The sequence below is a fragment of the Sclerotinia sclerotiorum genome, genomic scaffold (assembly GCF_000146945.2).
Source record: "Sclerotinia sclerotiorum 1980 UF-70 scaffold_19 genomic scaffold, whole genome shotgun sequence".
Lineage (NCBI taxonomy): Eukaryota > Fungi > Ascomycota > Leotiomycetes > Helotiales > Sclerotiniaceae > Sclerotinia > Sclerotinia sclerotiorum.
This window is the reverse complement of record NW_001820817.1, coordinates 797,050-812,556: the sequence shown is the minus strand read 5'-3', so window position 1 is coordinate 812,556 and position 15,507 is coordinate 797,050. Positions and strand designations below refer to the sequence as shown.

Genomic DNA, 15,507 nt, shown 5'->3' with positions numbered 1-15,507 from the left:
CGAAAATGGACGTCGCAAAGGACCAAGAGGTCCAACTCTTCTGAGAAAAGACACAGGCAGCAAAGTTCACTTTTCGCAGTCAGTGGAACTATGTATACTGTTGATCCGAATGTGCCAAGCGATATAGAGAATCTTCTAATGAGGTTCCGATCAGTCGCAGTCGAGAATGAGGATGCATGCGACAGCAATGGTAGATATTGTTCATGTGGGTACAATGATTGTCTGTGGGGGATGTGTTGCTGGAGGGGCTTATTCCCACTTGCGACGCGACCAGGTCTTGAGCAAGTACAGTCGATAGATATTGGAGGAATTCGAGTTCGGCGAAAGCAATAGTAGTTAAGGTCGAAATTGGAGGGACAAGTTGTGAGCAAAACAATCAAGTCCTGCGGGACAATATTTCTGTAAAGTTGCTGGTAATTGTTGAAAATGTCTAGGAAAGGTGGTTGTTGATTTGAGGTGAAAGAGTTCGGACTGTAGAAACTTAACGAATGACGCTAAAAGTGCAGTGCAGCACAGTACATTTGAGTGTACAGTAGTGTGTGTCTATAGTGGTGTAGCAAGCTTTCAGTTAAATTTGCCCTGCTGACCATGAAAAAGAAGGAGAGGACAACATTTCAAGAGAGGACATCAGACATCAGACACCAGACTTCAGGGTTTTGTTCATTTTTTTTTTTTTTGGCTCGAGCCTACTATTGTGCTAAGTCTTGACATTTATACAAGGCAATCGATCATAAGCTCAAATCCGAGTTCAGATTACTGCGTACAACCCAAAGATTGACAACGGGAATCATCTTCTTATGAGGTTACTTTCAAGTTTTATCTCAATATATATATATACCTAGTATTCTTAGAAAATAAAATCATAATCAATACTCCTTGAAAAAACCAAGTGCTAATTGATCTACCAATGATTCGCCCTGTTTAGAGAAGGTTAGGTACCGAACAGGATCTGGACTTTTTGGCTGATGGTCTCCAGGTCTTCAGGTCTCCAGGTCTCATTGAAGGGGGAAGGGGGGTGGTCATGGACTCATGGCTAGTGCATCTATAATTAGATGAAATATTTGATCATTTTCTAGATACCTATGAAAAATGTCAATACATGAGTTGGCAAAACACGATTGATATTGCTCCAAGTCATATCCAGAGCGACGAAAACAAGTGATTGGTAAATCTAGGACGAATCCCTTGATGTAGGCGACATATAGGAGTTCCGATACTAATTGATACTGGTGTGCTTGGTACTTGTGAGTTCTGTAGTTTCAGGCGGGGCAGAGTTGAAGTCAACTACCTAGCTACCCAGTCCCTAGTAGCCATTGAAGAGAAACAATATCATAGGCTACCTACTGACAGAATTGCTTGGTCCTTTCGCATTGTACTCTCATGCACCAATTTGGAATGTAATGCGCAATGTTCCAGTGTTTGCTTCAGGCATGCGAGTAGCTATAGGAAGGATAGTGGATAGTGAACCTTTATCTACGTTTCTCCAGAGGATGATCTTGAAGTTACCGGGAGAAAGAAGTAATATGTCCCTCAGAAGCGATTTGGCTAAAGAAACTAAGGTTGGCTCCCTGCGACCGTTAGTCAAATGAAAATACATGATGCTATTTCTGTTTATTGTTTATTATTCTCCTTTCCTTTCCTTTTCTTTCCTGTGTTTGTTCTGTCTGTACACAGACACAGAGTACGGTAACATCGATGGAATAAAGAAACCTTTGTGCAGGGGCCAATCCACATCGGATAAAAGCTATCATGATCCCGATAGGTAAACGGACCAATGACATAAGCTCCAGTCATTTATTTACCTTGGTAAAATTCAATTTGGATGGGTAGCTTCCATCCAGGAACACATAGAAAAGTTTATCAGCCTCATCAGCCTCGACAAGTCTTTTTATCAGTACTTCTCACACGTACTCAAAATCATCATCATGGACGGGTTGGTTACCTAGCTACTTTCTATCTATCTGGCTATCATAAGGATTTCAACTCGGATTTGCTAACGATAACCAAACAGACTTACCCCCGCCGAGCAAAGAGAATTCCAAAGCCGCATGGAAAGGAAGCAAATGAAAGAGTTCATGGGCGTAAGTCGATATTCTATGTATTGTCATTTCCCTCGCTCAACTGCAAAATCTTCCAATATTCCAAGCTGGAAAATGTACTAGAGACAATGGGAGGACGGGCCATTACACCCCGCACCGCACTTCATGTGTCCGCGGGGGAGATCCAAAATTCTACTTTGTTCGGATGGCTGGTATATTTCACCATGTTCTACCAAATATCTTTCCTTATTCCTGCCAGCCTGGTAGCGCCACCCAATCTGTCATCTTTAAATCTTAATTCACTTGCCCACTGGACCAACCGTTGCAGCTCTCATTGGGCTTCCAAATCTTTGTGCAAATCATATGGTGTTTAGGAACCTACATTGTTATGTATATGGCTGCACGGGATGTTCTGGCGGTATTCAGACACTATATTCTCAAACTGCCCATATATTAAGCAGTCCCCATACCTGCTATAATTCTGCACTTCTTTCCCATGGCCTTGCTTCGACTTTTCCAACTCAAAGACCAACTAACAACTCTTTTCCACCACACAGATGTTCTCCAACCTAGTTACCCACTGCTTCGATGCCTGCGTCGACGATTTCACCACCAAGTCCCTCATTGCGCGTGAAAGCGGTTGCGTCTCTCGATGTGTACAGAAGTTTATGGCGGGGAGTGAGAGAATCGGTCAGAGATTCCAGGAACAACAGGCACAGATGATGAGTCAACCTCCTCCTGGGTCGAGATAGATGTGGTCTATGGTTTGTCGAGGTATAATAGTGGAAGGTGCGGTGAAAATTGGGGTTGTAAGATAAATATTTGAGAAAAATTTTCGATGTCGATGCCAGAGGGAAGGATTGATATGAAAATAAATGCTGCATTACACATGACGAAACAGTATCCTTCCAAGGGAAGATATGTGTGGATACTACATGATGGAAAAGACTCCGAATTGCCCTCAAATTAGACGGAAATGTTCCCCTGAACTTTTAACGAATATCATTTTTCCAAGCAAAAAGCTTTCTGACTCGAGGCTTCGTATCCTGATCCTTCCTGCCATTGATACAAAAAAATAATTATGCATGTTCTAGCATTCAGTTTATCTCCCCCAAAGCAGAACGAACGCCACAACTCATCCATCATTTACACCCATTCCGTCCTTCCTTTTCCACTCAGGGATCGCCCCCAGTAATCACATCTCTAACCCCCATCATTTCAATAACCACTTTCTCCTCTAGCCGATCCAAGCAGCCCAAGGCTCCTGCCTTTCCAGATTGTATCTTCTTCCCTCTCCACTCCAATTCCTTATCACCCATGGGGACAATCCTCTCTCTTAATACTGCTCGACTGCCCAGCCAAAATTCTACATTCTCCGCTACTGCGCCAAGATCCCAATTTACCCCCGGGACAACTTGGATTCCTAGCAGCTGTTCTCTAAACCCATTGAGAATATAGACAATAAGAGCTATCGAGTGAACTTCTGAGGCCATTGATAAACACATGTGTCTTGGTTGTGATATCGAGGTCGTCCGTGAGGACTCAGGTGCGTCGAAAGCGGCTGCAGATTGAGCAAGGAGATGGGGAAATTGGTTCATGAAGAGCGCAACTTCTGTAGCGATGGATGCGCCGACTGAATGAAGAAGATTCAGAATTAAAGGAAGAATACCGCGGACCCAAATGTTGTAACAGCGTTGGATACCAGCACCATCAGCGAACGGAGAAACATTGCCGCGACGGAGATAAGTGGTTATGCTTGCGGAGCTGACCTGGCCAAGGACGCCATCAACGGCTAGCTGTTCGGCCATGGTGGCCATACTTGAGAGTTCTAAGAGGAAGAGGATGCTCAGCTCACCATAGATAGGATCGCCATTTATTGCGATTTGGTCAGACCAAGAAAATAGTGTAGTAGCTAAACGAGGAGTGTTGCAATTTGCCATGAGAGTCACGATTTGTGCGTGGTGAAATTCGATGCCAGGTATCCGAAGACTGGCTTGCAGAATGCCCGTAACGAGCGCGATGTCTTCTGGGGATGACTCTTCATGGTTTTCGTGAATGATATGAGCCAGGTCAAGCAAGCCCCCGGCAACTACACGCTCTACAATATCGACGACCATATAAATGTCTGCTGGTGATTCCGATTCCACTTTTTGTTTTCGTGTCGATGCTCTGAGTTCAATACCCCCCTGATTATTATCTTCGGCATGGACTCGCAGAGCCAGGAATAAGATTTTGAGGAGTAGTCTATAATACGGTCCATCCCCAGTTGCAATTGCAAGCTCAAAGTTTTTATCTAAACTCCGGATTGTCTCCCAGATTATCTTTAGTAGGCCCTTCATTTTAGAGCTTCTTGGGTTTACTTCTATCAATCGTTGACAGGCAACAAGGGCAAAGTCTGCCCGTGTTCGGAGTAATCGAGAATATAATTTTTCTGCTTGTGGGCTCTGCGCATTTGAGGCAAGGCACTTGAGAGCAGCATCAACAAGGGTCTCTTGTTGGCCAGATTCCTTGGTTATGTTGCTACTTAGCTCAACAGCAAGAATCTTCCAGGCGTTTAAAAGAGCCTAAAGTTGTTAGATCGAAACTGGAATTCAAGATTCGCTTACTTACCACCTGAGCATCAACCAATGATAAGTTGATGTTAGCACTCGCGAGTTCGAACTTATACCCGTCATTTCTGCGCCCTGTCCAAGCTACGTCGGAATGGAGCATTTGGTCAAGTATTTGTAGATCGTAAAAGTAGTTCTCCCCAAATTTGCGGTCCTCCAGATCCGTTTTCTTGAAACTCTGAAGACTAGATCTAGCATACTTGGAATCGAAATTTTGCTTGAGATTGCCATGGAGAGATGCATTGTAGGTCGGAAGGCCTCCCGCATTTTCGTAGTAATAGTCTAGGTTTGGCATAAGATCTTTGGCAATTGAAGGTTTGCCAGTTTGTCTAGAATGAAAGAGGTGCATAGCAAGAATTTCTGCAATGTATGCCGCAATTCGAGTACGATAACAAGCCTTGATTGCTGGCTCGCTTCTAGACGAAACTTGAATCGGTTTTAAGGTCTTTATGTAGTTAGAGAGATAAGTAATGAAGCCTGTGCTATTTCCCAGCTCGTACATGGTCCAAGGCCAAAAGTTTTGTGCCAAAGAGACGAATTCTAACATCATCAAAGCCTCCGAATCCGGAATATCTCCGATTTGTGAGAGATTGTCAAGAGCCGTGAGAAGTAGGGGTTTCGGTAATGAAGATACGGTAGCCTCTGGTTTCTTCTTCTTTAACGCATCTCTTGGTGTCTTACCTGTGAGAACATAATTTGCAAACCATTGCTGCCGACTGCTCATTATCATTGACAGGAAATGCCATATTGATCCAACATTTTCATCTCTAATTAAAGGGGTATCCAGGTCCGACACGACGTTAAGGAAATTCTTCGAAGTCTTCGCACCAAGGTAACCTAGAAGTGAAGGAGGCTCCGAGGTGCTACTCGAAGCGCTGACTATCATCGCTTCAAACAACTTTATGACGGGTGTGCGATAGCTATCATTTACAGCATAAAGTCTCGCGATGAGAGGTGCAGCGGTGAATAGCTGTGTCTCCAAGTGTGATGGTTTTTCTAATAATGCACTAATCCGAAGAAGTTTTCTGGAAAATTGAAGTGCTGATTTTACACCCTCAGTCACTAGCCGTGTTCGATTTGCATACAGCGTAGTGGGACGAGTATTGAAGCCATAGAACAAGGTCCGAAGAATTGGTCCAAACTTCATAGGGCCAGAGGACTTGGACAAAAAGCTATCAACGATGTGCATGGCAGCTGGCCTTAACGCCCCCATAATTGGAACAGGGGAAACCACATGCTCTTTGGGATCCCTGCCGATCTCTGACTTTGGACGAGAGTCCGACTGTGGTTGTTCTTCTGGATCACCTTGGATCCCAAAGGCATAGGTAAGCATTTTATCAAAGGAAGACATTATGGTACATGTGAGCTGGAGTTGTTCGCCTGGTAAATCAAACTGCCATGTGTATGAACTTTCCAGTACCTCCGTCAGGTATCGAGTAAAGTAGAGGAGAACCTCGGAGAGGACTTTATCGGCAACTCGAACATTGTGTTCCTGGACCTGGCTAAATCGAGCTGAGGCCGTGGTTGTCTTGCGGTTCCTCGCGATAGCATTTACTGCGAAGTCATTGACCAGCGCCTCAAAGAGTCGAGTGCATGATACGAGGAATGTGTATCTCCCCGATATAACTTCAATTCTTCCGACGATATTGGAAAGTTTACCACCATCACCACGATCGTTGAATAGAAGACCACTACGTCCAATAAGAGGCCAGACTCTTCCAGGCGAAAAAAGGAGCAACGCATGCAAATATTGTACGCAACTGATCAAAATGTCGAGCGATGCATCAGTGCTAGATTCGCTCGATTGCCTCTGCAACTCTTGCTCGAAGATAGCAGATATTACAAGTGTAATATCTCTGTTCCGATTCAACGCCGAACTAGCAGTCTGGAAGAATTCCGTAGCATCATTTTGGATTTCATGCGCCTCTTTTCCCGACCTGGATAAGGCGAGGAGCCCCGTCGCAAATGTTCCAATAATGTCAGCTACAGTCTCAGCGTCCGTTTCCATACCGGTAATAGCGTCATATTCTTCCCCCGCTACCAAATATGTTTCTAACAACTTCCCAAAATACCTCATACCACGATAAGCGTAGGTTAGGTAAACCACTTTCGGATCGTTTTCAACTATCATAACACCAGCTGTTCCCGCTGGAATACGTAGGTCCCCATTGGCTGCTGCCAACGCCAGTGCCTGTCCTTGGTTTCCATTTCCTATCAGAAGCCTTTTATTGTTCCCGCGCCCTCGGGGCTCAAACATCGGAAGATCGCTAGTCAGCTGAACAGAATTGTTGTTATCTTCCTCCTGGATCGTTTCATAATCTACGAACTGATATGGTAATGGGTATGTGAAGGTCGATCGAGAGTCTAGCAATGAGAATATTGACTCATGAGTACCTCCGTCAACAACGTGCAAATATGCCAGAGAGTGAACGAGGTTTTGAAAGGGAGAAGCTTCCCAAGGATAACGCATACTAGCATTTTGCCAGAACTCACGAACCAAGCCAACGTCTGTGACGAAATAGGTGATAGGCTCAAACTCGCTTTCAGCATTTCGTAGATCAACGAAATCCCAGTACTGCTGTCCACCATCTACAACAGAAAGAATGGTTTGCAGTGTTGGGCCATTGTAACCAATATCGGGCGCACTTGCCTTCATGAGCTCCAGTATCGCGATTCTCAAGCTTGAACCAAGTTGTGGCAGGAAAGGTGCCTCGTAGTTATCGCCAAGCGTTCTTGAAATGTTTGCAAGAACTTCGAACACGCGACTCTCGTTGACAGCGCTTAAAGCTAGATAATCAACGAGCTCATCCGTGATTTTAATTTGTTTCAGCACCTCTTCATAAGCATCTGGGGCAAGGATAGGTTCTGTTCCAATTGGCAATGGTTCATCAATATCTTCATCGTCATCACAGAGGCCCTCATGTCGTCGACGCTGGAGTCTCTCTCGAACAGCGACACGGACTTTGATGTGTTTTAGAATAACGCTCCATGCGAGGACTGCCGGGCCAGCGGTCATATAACTTGTGGAGGCTGCATCTGTGAGTATTTGATGTAGTTTAACGATTACAGCTTGGTTCAACAACCATGGTTTATTTGGACCCTCAGCCAAATCAGCGGGAGCTAAATCTTTAGAAGGTTTCTCCAGGAATATCAAACAGCTATCGACGTTAAGTATGGCGGCGCTTATAATGGCGGTGATAGTCTGCAAGGGCACAGCCACGGCCTGAAGAGTTGGATGAAGCTGTAATGTTTAGTCAGTAAGTAGCACATAAGAAAGATGGGTAATAAACGTACCATGCCCACCTCGTCCAGAAATTTGAACTTGCTAACAAAGGTAAACCATTCAAGTACAAGATCTGAGTGGGAAATTTCAAGCGCAGTATCAGAGGAAAATATATAATAGAATATTGTCTCCATCATGTGCGTTGCCTCAACAATCTGATTGCTTGCCCATTCAAGCTCGAGGTCATCACGTCCGTCACCCTCCAAGGACCATTCACTACCCCTCTCGTTGAACAGTTTTGTAAGTCCCGCATCGATAGTTTGAACCAGTTCCACCATACGATGCGGGGAGGCACCCAAGCTCTTCCACCTGCCTAAAACTTCTGTATGCAGACCCTCGTACCAATCGCCTGGTGAGGAACGCGGCGTCGGTGAAAGTCGAGGTCGTTGGATTATCAGCGTGAGACATTTCCAAAAAAAGCGTCTTTCTGAAAGATAAATGCTCAGCATACGCACGCGTCGGTTCCCCTGGCTTTCCTCTTCTGTTGGCGCAACCTCCGCACTTGTGCCAATAAGTGATCCAGCGGAGAGTAAATTTGTAGATCTTTTGTTGCCAAAGGCATCCTGGAGACTGATCAATTCTTCCTCGGAGAGTTTTCCCAAAAGTTGCGCATATGCCCGCGACTGATGTTCTTGAACGACTATTCGTAGAGCGGAAACCTCGTCGATTTTAGCTGTCCCACTCAACCATAGTGCATCTTCGGATACCTTCTTAACGTCATACTCTGCGGAGGAATGGTCGGCGTTGATCGGACTAAGCTTGGATTGGAATTCGGATTTGGTCTTAGTGGTGGGCTCCGGAAAGACATCGACAGGATTGGCAAGTAAAGATAATACTCTGGACTCTTTGAAGAATTTCTCAAGTGTAGATCGGGCTCCGCTTTCTTGAATGTTCAAGAGAGCAAAGAAGGCCGTCTCCCAAGAGCTATAAACATATTAGTAGGATGTAGATGGAGCTCAATTTCATGAAGCTTCACTCACATCAATATTTCTTCTCCTTTCAAACATTTACCCAGATCAGGAAAATAGCTAGCCTCTGCGACTGGGACCATATCTCCTACCTAAGCTCAATGAGCCAAGATTTGTGGTAAAGTGCTGTTCGAAGCATAAAGCATGAGAAAACTGAGTCTCGATTGATTTACCTAGCGTCTTCTTTTGCGAGAGATACAAAATAAACAATCAATAAAGTGAGACCGTTTTGTTTACCTAGGTAGTTAAAGATTTTGGTTGACGCGCCTTGTCACGATCAACTTTCTTCATTCGCTAGAGTAGATTGCGGATTTGGCGATTTCAGCCTTTCAGGTGAAGCTTTTTATTTTATTTTTACAGGGTTCAACCACCCTAGAGATTACGGAGAGATAGAGCAGAGGCACTATTTATTTATTTATCTTACCTTAGCACTCAACACCTACTAGGAACTACTAGTAATTACTAGTACCTACCTAGGTAAGTCTTACCTACTGCATGTATTCTCCCCACTATCATCAAATCCACATCCACATCCACATCCAAAAAAAAGAGGAACCTTCCTTTGACTCACGAACACCCAATATCACAAAGAAAATACAACATAACGAACCTTCCCTCCTTTGCCATAAAACTGCCTCTTTCTTTATCATCTATACTATATCACACTCATTCATCTGTTCAGATATAAGAAAGAGGAAAGGAGTTTCAGAATGCCTTCCGCAGACTTAATCGATTATTCTCCCCACCAGCCCGAGCCAGCTCCCCCGCTTCCCTCTGCTTCAAATGTGATTCTGATCGATAACTTCGACTCATTCTCCTGGAATGTTTACCAATACCTCGTTCTTGAAGGTGCAACAGTAACCGTCTACCGAAACGATGAACTTAGCGTCGAGGATCTTATTGCCCTCAACCCTACTCAATTGGTGATAAGTCCAGGTCCAGGTCATCCAAAAACAGACTCTGGGGTTAGTAGAGATGCTATTAAATACTTCGCAGGCAAGATACCTGTGTTTGGAGTCTGCATGGGACAGTGAGTAATGGGCAAATAATTGAGTGAGCCATTACTGAACATATACCCAGACAGTGCATATTGGACGTATATGGAGGAGAGGTTATATTTGCGGGAGAAATCTTGCACGGCAAAACGTCGCCACTGCGACACGACTCGAAAGGATTATATGCAAGTCTACCGCAAGACTTACCGGTTACACGATATCATTCCCTTGCTGGCACACATCCAACTATGCCCGAATGTCTGGAGGTATCATCCTGGATCGAGGCCGACGTTGGTGGAGGAAAAGGTGTAATAATGGGCATTAGACATAAAGAATACGTCTTAGAAGCTGTACAATTCCACCCTGAGAGTATCTTGACTGCTGAAGGCCGAGTCATGCTCAGGAACTTCTTGAAGATGCGGGGTGGCACCTGGGTAGAGAATGAACGTTTACAAAAAGAGGATGCGGAGAGTGTGGTGCCAGTCTCCAAGTCGGTTTCTACTAGTACCAAGAAAGAGAATATATTGGATAAAATTTTCGCGCATCGCAAGGCCGCAGTTTCTGCACAAAAAGAAGTTTCATCCCAACGACCCTCAGATCTCCAAGCCGCTTATGAGCTCGACATCGCTCCTCCTCTTGTTCCCTTTGTTCAACGTCTCCGCAAATCACCATTTCCGTTGTCACTCATGGCCGAAATCAAACGAGCATCTCCCTCAAAGGGTGTCATCTCTTTATCTGCATGTGCTCCAGCTCAAGCTAGAACCTATGCTCTAGCTGGTGCAAGTGTGATTTCCGTTTTGACAGAGCCCGAGTGGTTCAAGGGAAGCATTGACGATTTGCGAGCTGTACGACAGGCTCTTGAAGGCATGCCAAATCGGCCTGCTGTTTTACGGAAAGAATTCATCTTCGAAGAGTACCAAATATTAGAAGCTAGATTAGCTGGTGCCGATACCGTTTTACTTATCGTCAAGATGCTAGATGAAGAAACTTTGACACGCTTGTATCATTATTCCGTCTCGCTTGGAATGGAGCCGTTAGTGGAAGTAAATACACCAGAAGAAATGACCATAGCTGTCAACCTTGGTGCAAAAGTCATTGGTGTGAACAACCGGAATTTGACAAGTTTTGAAGTAGATCTTGATACTACAAGTCGTCTCCTCAACCAAGTTCCGAAAGAAACTATCGTATGCGCTCTTAGTGGTATTTCCGGTCCCAAAGATGTAGAAGCATACCAGAAGAATGGTGTAGGTGCAGTTCTTGTGGGCGAGGCGCTCATGCGAGCCAAAGATACAGCTCTTTTCATTCGGGAACTACTTGGAGGTTCAAGTATCCTCAACAAATCTGCAAGTGGTAGCTTACTTGTGAAGATTTGTGGAACAAGAAATCCTGAGACTGCAACAGAAGCTATAAAAGCTGGTGCGGATTTGATCGGGATGATTCTTGTCCCTGGTAGAGGTCGACATGTTCCGTACAAAGATGCAATTGCTATTTCTAGGGCTGTTCATCAAGCACAGCAGACGACTGGGACGGTCGTTGGTGACCGAGTGAGTAACCAAGCATCGGATTTCTTCGCTAATGCAGCATCGAATGTTTCGAGTCATCGGCCTTTGTTAGTCGGCGTTTTCCAAAACCAACCTCTAGAAGAGGTTTTGGAGCTGCAGAAGGCATATGATTTAGATATAGTGCAGCTGCACGGTGAGGAACCATTGGAATGGGCAAATTTAATACCAGTTCCTGTCATCCGAAGCTTCAAACCTGGTCAGGCTGGTCTCGGAAGAAGAGGTTACCATACCATTCCTCTGCTAGACTCGGCATCAGGGGGCTCTGGACAAAAATTGGACGTGACAGAGGTACAGGCTACGTTGACAAAAGATCAAGGTCTCAGAGTCATTCTTGCTGGCGGATTGAATCACGAAAACGTGGCAGAAGCTGTGCGATCAGTGGGTGATGTAGGTGATCGGATCATCGGTGTCGACGTTAGTAGCGGCGTAGAGGAAAATGGCGCTCAGAGTATTGAGAGGATCAAAGCTTTCATTAAGGAAGCAAAGAGCGTTAGATAGACAGGGTCGAAGAGTATAGAATGATCTTGGGTAGTAGATAATGATTAATGACTAGTCTTTAAGAAAAGTCGATCTATTAAACGCAGGATCTGTTGCCGGACGTACTATTTCCAACAATGTTGCTTTTCACCTTGGAAATGGTGGCTGCTTGGAGTTGCATTGACACTTTTCACAACCCCCACACCAACATCGGTTGCTCCCCTATTTGACTCAACCCCAACCGAGAACGTTCTCACTTTTGACAATTGGATATATTTAACGCCGAAAGCCTCCATTTTCAATATACTCCAATCTACTAGCACAATACCTATCTCCAGCACTATATTTAGAGATTAGCTGGTTTTATCTAACATATTTTTCCAACTATTCCCCTATCAATACAATCTTTTGGAGAAATCTCGTCCTCATTAGTGTTCGGGCTAGTCAATTATACCATTCGCGATCGGAATTACTTTCTCTAGTCTCGAGGCATATTCAATACTCTTGTCTCGCGCCCCACTTCGATATCGAATTTCTAGACCCAACTTACAACCAATACCTACTCATATTCACATTGCTATTTTGCCCCCCATATTCTTACACTGCTTTTTCGATCACGGTGAGCCTAGTCATTATTTATTTGATTTACCTTACATGGTTTGAGTTCTACCATCTTCCCATCTTCGAGTGCTTCCTACTCAGCCCTTGCCTGGCACTTAGTATCTTACTCTCTGCCTATCAAATCACAACTCCCCTTCATCGTCAACTCGATCCATCCATTAAACACTATAACTTCTTGAGCATCAGGGCGCAGTATTATCGTAAGTTTCCCTTTCGCATCTGCTGTCTTGTATTTGAGTATCTCTTCATGGATTTACCCTTCAAATCACTTTCGGCGCTCACATTCTGCTTGGGATTTTTGTCTTTCATCCATCAACATCCTCGCTTCATCATGTTTGATTTTGGGCAGAATTTGTCATTTTTGATTAAGCGAGATACTTTTTTTTCTATGAACATTAGAGGTAGCTTCACTAAGCTCTTGGGTTCATATTATATTGAGGACATGATACCATAGTATCCTGTTTCAACACTCTTGCTGTGGTTTTGAACCATGCCTAGGGTACTCACACACACGATAAGCCGTGGTACATCTATCATCAACACTCCTGAGGAACATTCTCCTTGGCTGTCGATTAGCAGTCATAGTTTACCCTCTCTTGTAGTTATAAGAATTTCAACTACAACCTCCACCTCACAATACACTAAAACCTTCCTAGAGCATATCAAGCCGCACCTCCCGTCAACCACGACCATGCCTCGCATTCGCCCTCACACCTCCAAAACCTCCAGCAAATCACAAAAAATACCGCACCAAACGCCATCCAAAAGCAAACGTACCAAGAATTTCTACAGCAATGGCGCCACGAAACCAATTTTCAGCGGCTGCAAAATGTCTCTCGCAGGAGATTTTATAGCCGAACGTCCTGGCCCTAATGCTGAGCAACAATGGAGCTATGAGAAAATCAGCAAATGGATTCGAGTTCATGGGGGAGAGTATGCGACGGAAATGGATGAAGATACTACGCATCTTATTGTTACTGTTAAGGAATATAAGAAGAAGAGTGTGCAGGGTACACCAACCATCCTCAATGTTGTCCATTCTGATTACCCGGGCTCGTGGAAAAGTACAGAATGCTAACGCACTAGCGTGTGCTATAGTCCGCAAAGCAATGGCGATGGGCAAGAGATGCCATATAGTCGTTATTGACTGGTTGGTAGACTGCCTCACGTCAAAATTGAACAAGAAAAAGAAACTCGTTGCCACAGGTTACACGCTTGGACGAATAATCCGTCGCTTGCATCATACCGAGGACCAGAAGATAAAATATCGACAAAGATTTGAGGAGGGTGTGAAAGCTGCTGAGGAACTATGTGACAACCGTACGTGATTTTTCCTAATGTGTCCTCAATTTATCACCCCCTTTGACTTCTTGTTTGCTTGTTGTACTCAACGCCGAGGATAGGAGAGTCTAATCATGGAGATAGGACTCCATCATGTTTACACCGATCAAACGGATTTCGAATACAAAGTCGTCCTCACGCGTGTCCTCGTGCATGGCAAAAACAAAAATCAGAAATATACCGTTTACCTCTTTGCATCCAATGCCCAACCTAGTACCTATATGGCGGGAGCAAAACTCACAACTGCGTATCAAAGCCCCTCTTATCTTCGAGACGAATGTCGTCGTAAGCCTCCTCTATTCCTTTTTTTCAACGTCCCCATCACCTTGTTTTCCCACCTCCGCTTTCCCTTCTTATTACACTCAACAAATTACTAACTTCCTTCTAGCTAAAGTCTTCTCCGAAGCCTTCTCAGACTTCAAGGCAATCTTCAAATCCAAAACCTGCATCGAATGGGACGACCGATACGAGCCACTTCCTAAAAACCACTTGGAAACTTTGTTCAGATATCAAAGACCTACTTTGGGCCATCCAATGGGTATGTTACCTAGTTGGCGCAAGGCACCTAATTGGAAGGATGAGGATTTGCAATTCAATGAGAGAGCAGTTGATTCTTGTGGTGAGGAAGTCAATGAAAACGTTGAGGATGAGGACGATGAGGTGGCTGAAAAAGAGAGAGCGAATGAGAGGAGGAATGAGAAGATGGCAGTGCAGAAACGATTGGCTGAGAGACGAATGATAGAGAGGAGTGAATATGATAGTGATAGTGAGGTGGATGATGCTGAGACATTCGATGAGTTGATGAAGGATCATTTACCTTCTCCTCCTTCATCACCTCATAAACACCAAGATCAATCTCAACGGCAAGCGCAAGCTGCCACGGGGATGGAGAAGGAGGAAATTATTGTTATTTCTGACTCGGAGACTGACGCTGGTGATTCGGGTGATGGCTATGATGAGATAGCAGGGTAAGTTGTTGTCTACCTTCCTCCTGATTTTCCTTTAAGTTTAATTCTTTTGTTTCCTAGAGAAAGTAGAAGAGCAGGACTAACAACCACCAGCTCAACTTCCTCAAATACCTCATCGCCACACGTTTTGCAACCACGGCCCTTGTTCTCTGCGTCAGGTAACTCGACCTCGGATGCGATCATTCTATGAGCAGACTTTGCTCCTAACCTCCTAACCTTATATCTTATATCCCATGTCGTCCATATCCCAAAATCTCAATCATAACGTACCACACCACGCCTCGTCATGATCCAACCACTGCATAGGCGCCAATGAGATCAGACATCCGTCGCATTACCTTTTTTCAATACCAATTCAGTACATTATTGATTTGAAGCAGTTATCAACTTCATTTTTATTATTTTATAATTCCTTTTCCCGCATCATTGATACTTGCGCAACCAGACAAACAGTCGAACAGACAGATACATCATCAACACTATTTTCAACAAGCCAGGAGCTAATGGGGGGTTTTTGATGAACCACATTTCTAATCTCTGTTTTCTTTTTACTTTGTTTTCCCCTTTTATGACATACAACGGATGGATGGATTGATGCATGAATAAATGGGTGGATATCTATCTATCTCTGTATCGAGAGAATA

The 15,507-nt window shown here is 44.3% G+C and overlaps 4 protein-coding genes across 4 annotated transcripts; 3 read left to right on the top strand and 1 right to left on the bottom strand.

Annotated features, from left to right (window-relative positions):
* Window positions 1-1,925: 1,925 nt before the first annotated feature.
* SS1G_12349 (hypothetical protein) lies at window positions 1,926-2,791 on the top strand (the record flags this gene model as incomplete). The annotated part of the gene is made up of 3 exons (XM_001587269.1): window positions 1,926-1,933; window positions 2,012-2,081; window positions 2,597-2,791. 3 exons carry the CDS (start codon window positions 1,926-1,928, stop codon window positions 2,789-2,791), a joined length of 273 nt encoding a protein of 90 aa, XP_001587319.1.
* Window positions 2,792-3,214: 423 nt separating this feature from the next.
* On the bottom strand, window positions 3,215-8,982 carry SS1G_12348 (hypothetical protein; the record flags this gene model as incomplete). The annotated part of the gene is made up of 5 exons (XM_001587268.1): window positions 3,215-4,603; window positions 4,650-7,889; window positions 7,943-8,280; window positions 8,383-8,855; window positions 8,912-8,982. 5 exons carry the CDS (start codon window positions 8,980-8,982, stop codon window positions 3,215-3,217), a joined length of 5,511 nt encoding a protein of 1,836 aa, XP_001587318.1.
* A 627-nt stretch (window positions 8,983-9,609) lies between these two features.
* On the top strand, window positions 9,610-11,954 carry SS1G_12347 (anthranilate synthase; the record flags this gene model as incomplete). Its single annotated transcript, XM_001587267.1, has 2 exons — window positions 9,610-9,929; window positions 9,980-11,954. 2 exons carry the CDS (start codon window positions 9,610-9,612, stop codon window positions 11,952-11,954), a joined length of 2,295 nt encoding a protein of 764 aa, XP_001587317.1.
* A 1,291-nt stretch (window positions 11,955-13,245) lies between these two features.
* On the top strand, window positions 13,246-15,053 carry SS1G_12346 (predicted protein; the record flags this gene model as incomplete). The annotated part of the gene is made up of 5 exons (XM_001587266.1): window positions 13,246-13,564; window positions 13,653-13,874; window positions 13,980-14,180; window positions 14,284-14,863; window positions 14,957-15,053. 5 exons carry the CDS (start codon window positions 13,246-13,248, stop codon window positions 15,051-15,053), a joined length of 1,419 nt encoding a protein of 472 aa, XP_001587316.1.
* Window positions 15,054-15,507: the final 454 nt, after the last annotated feature.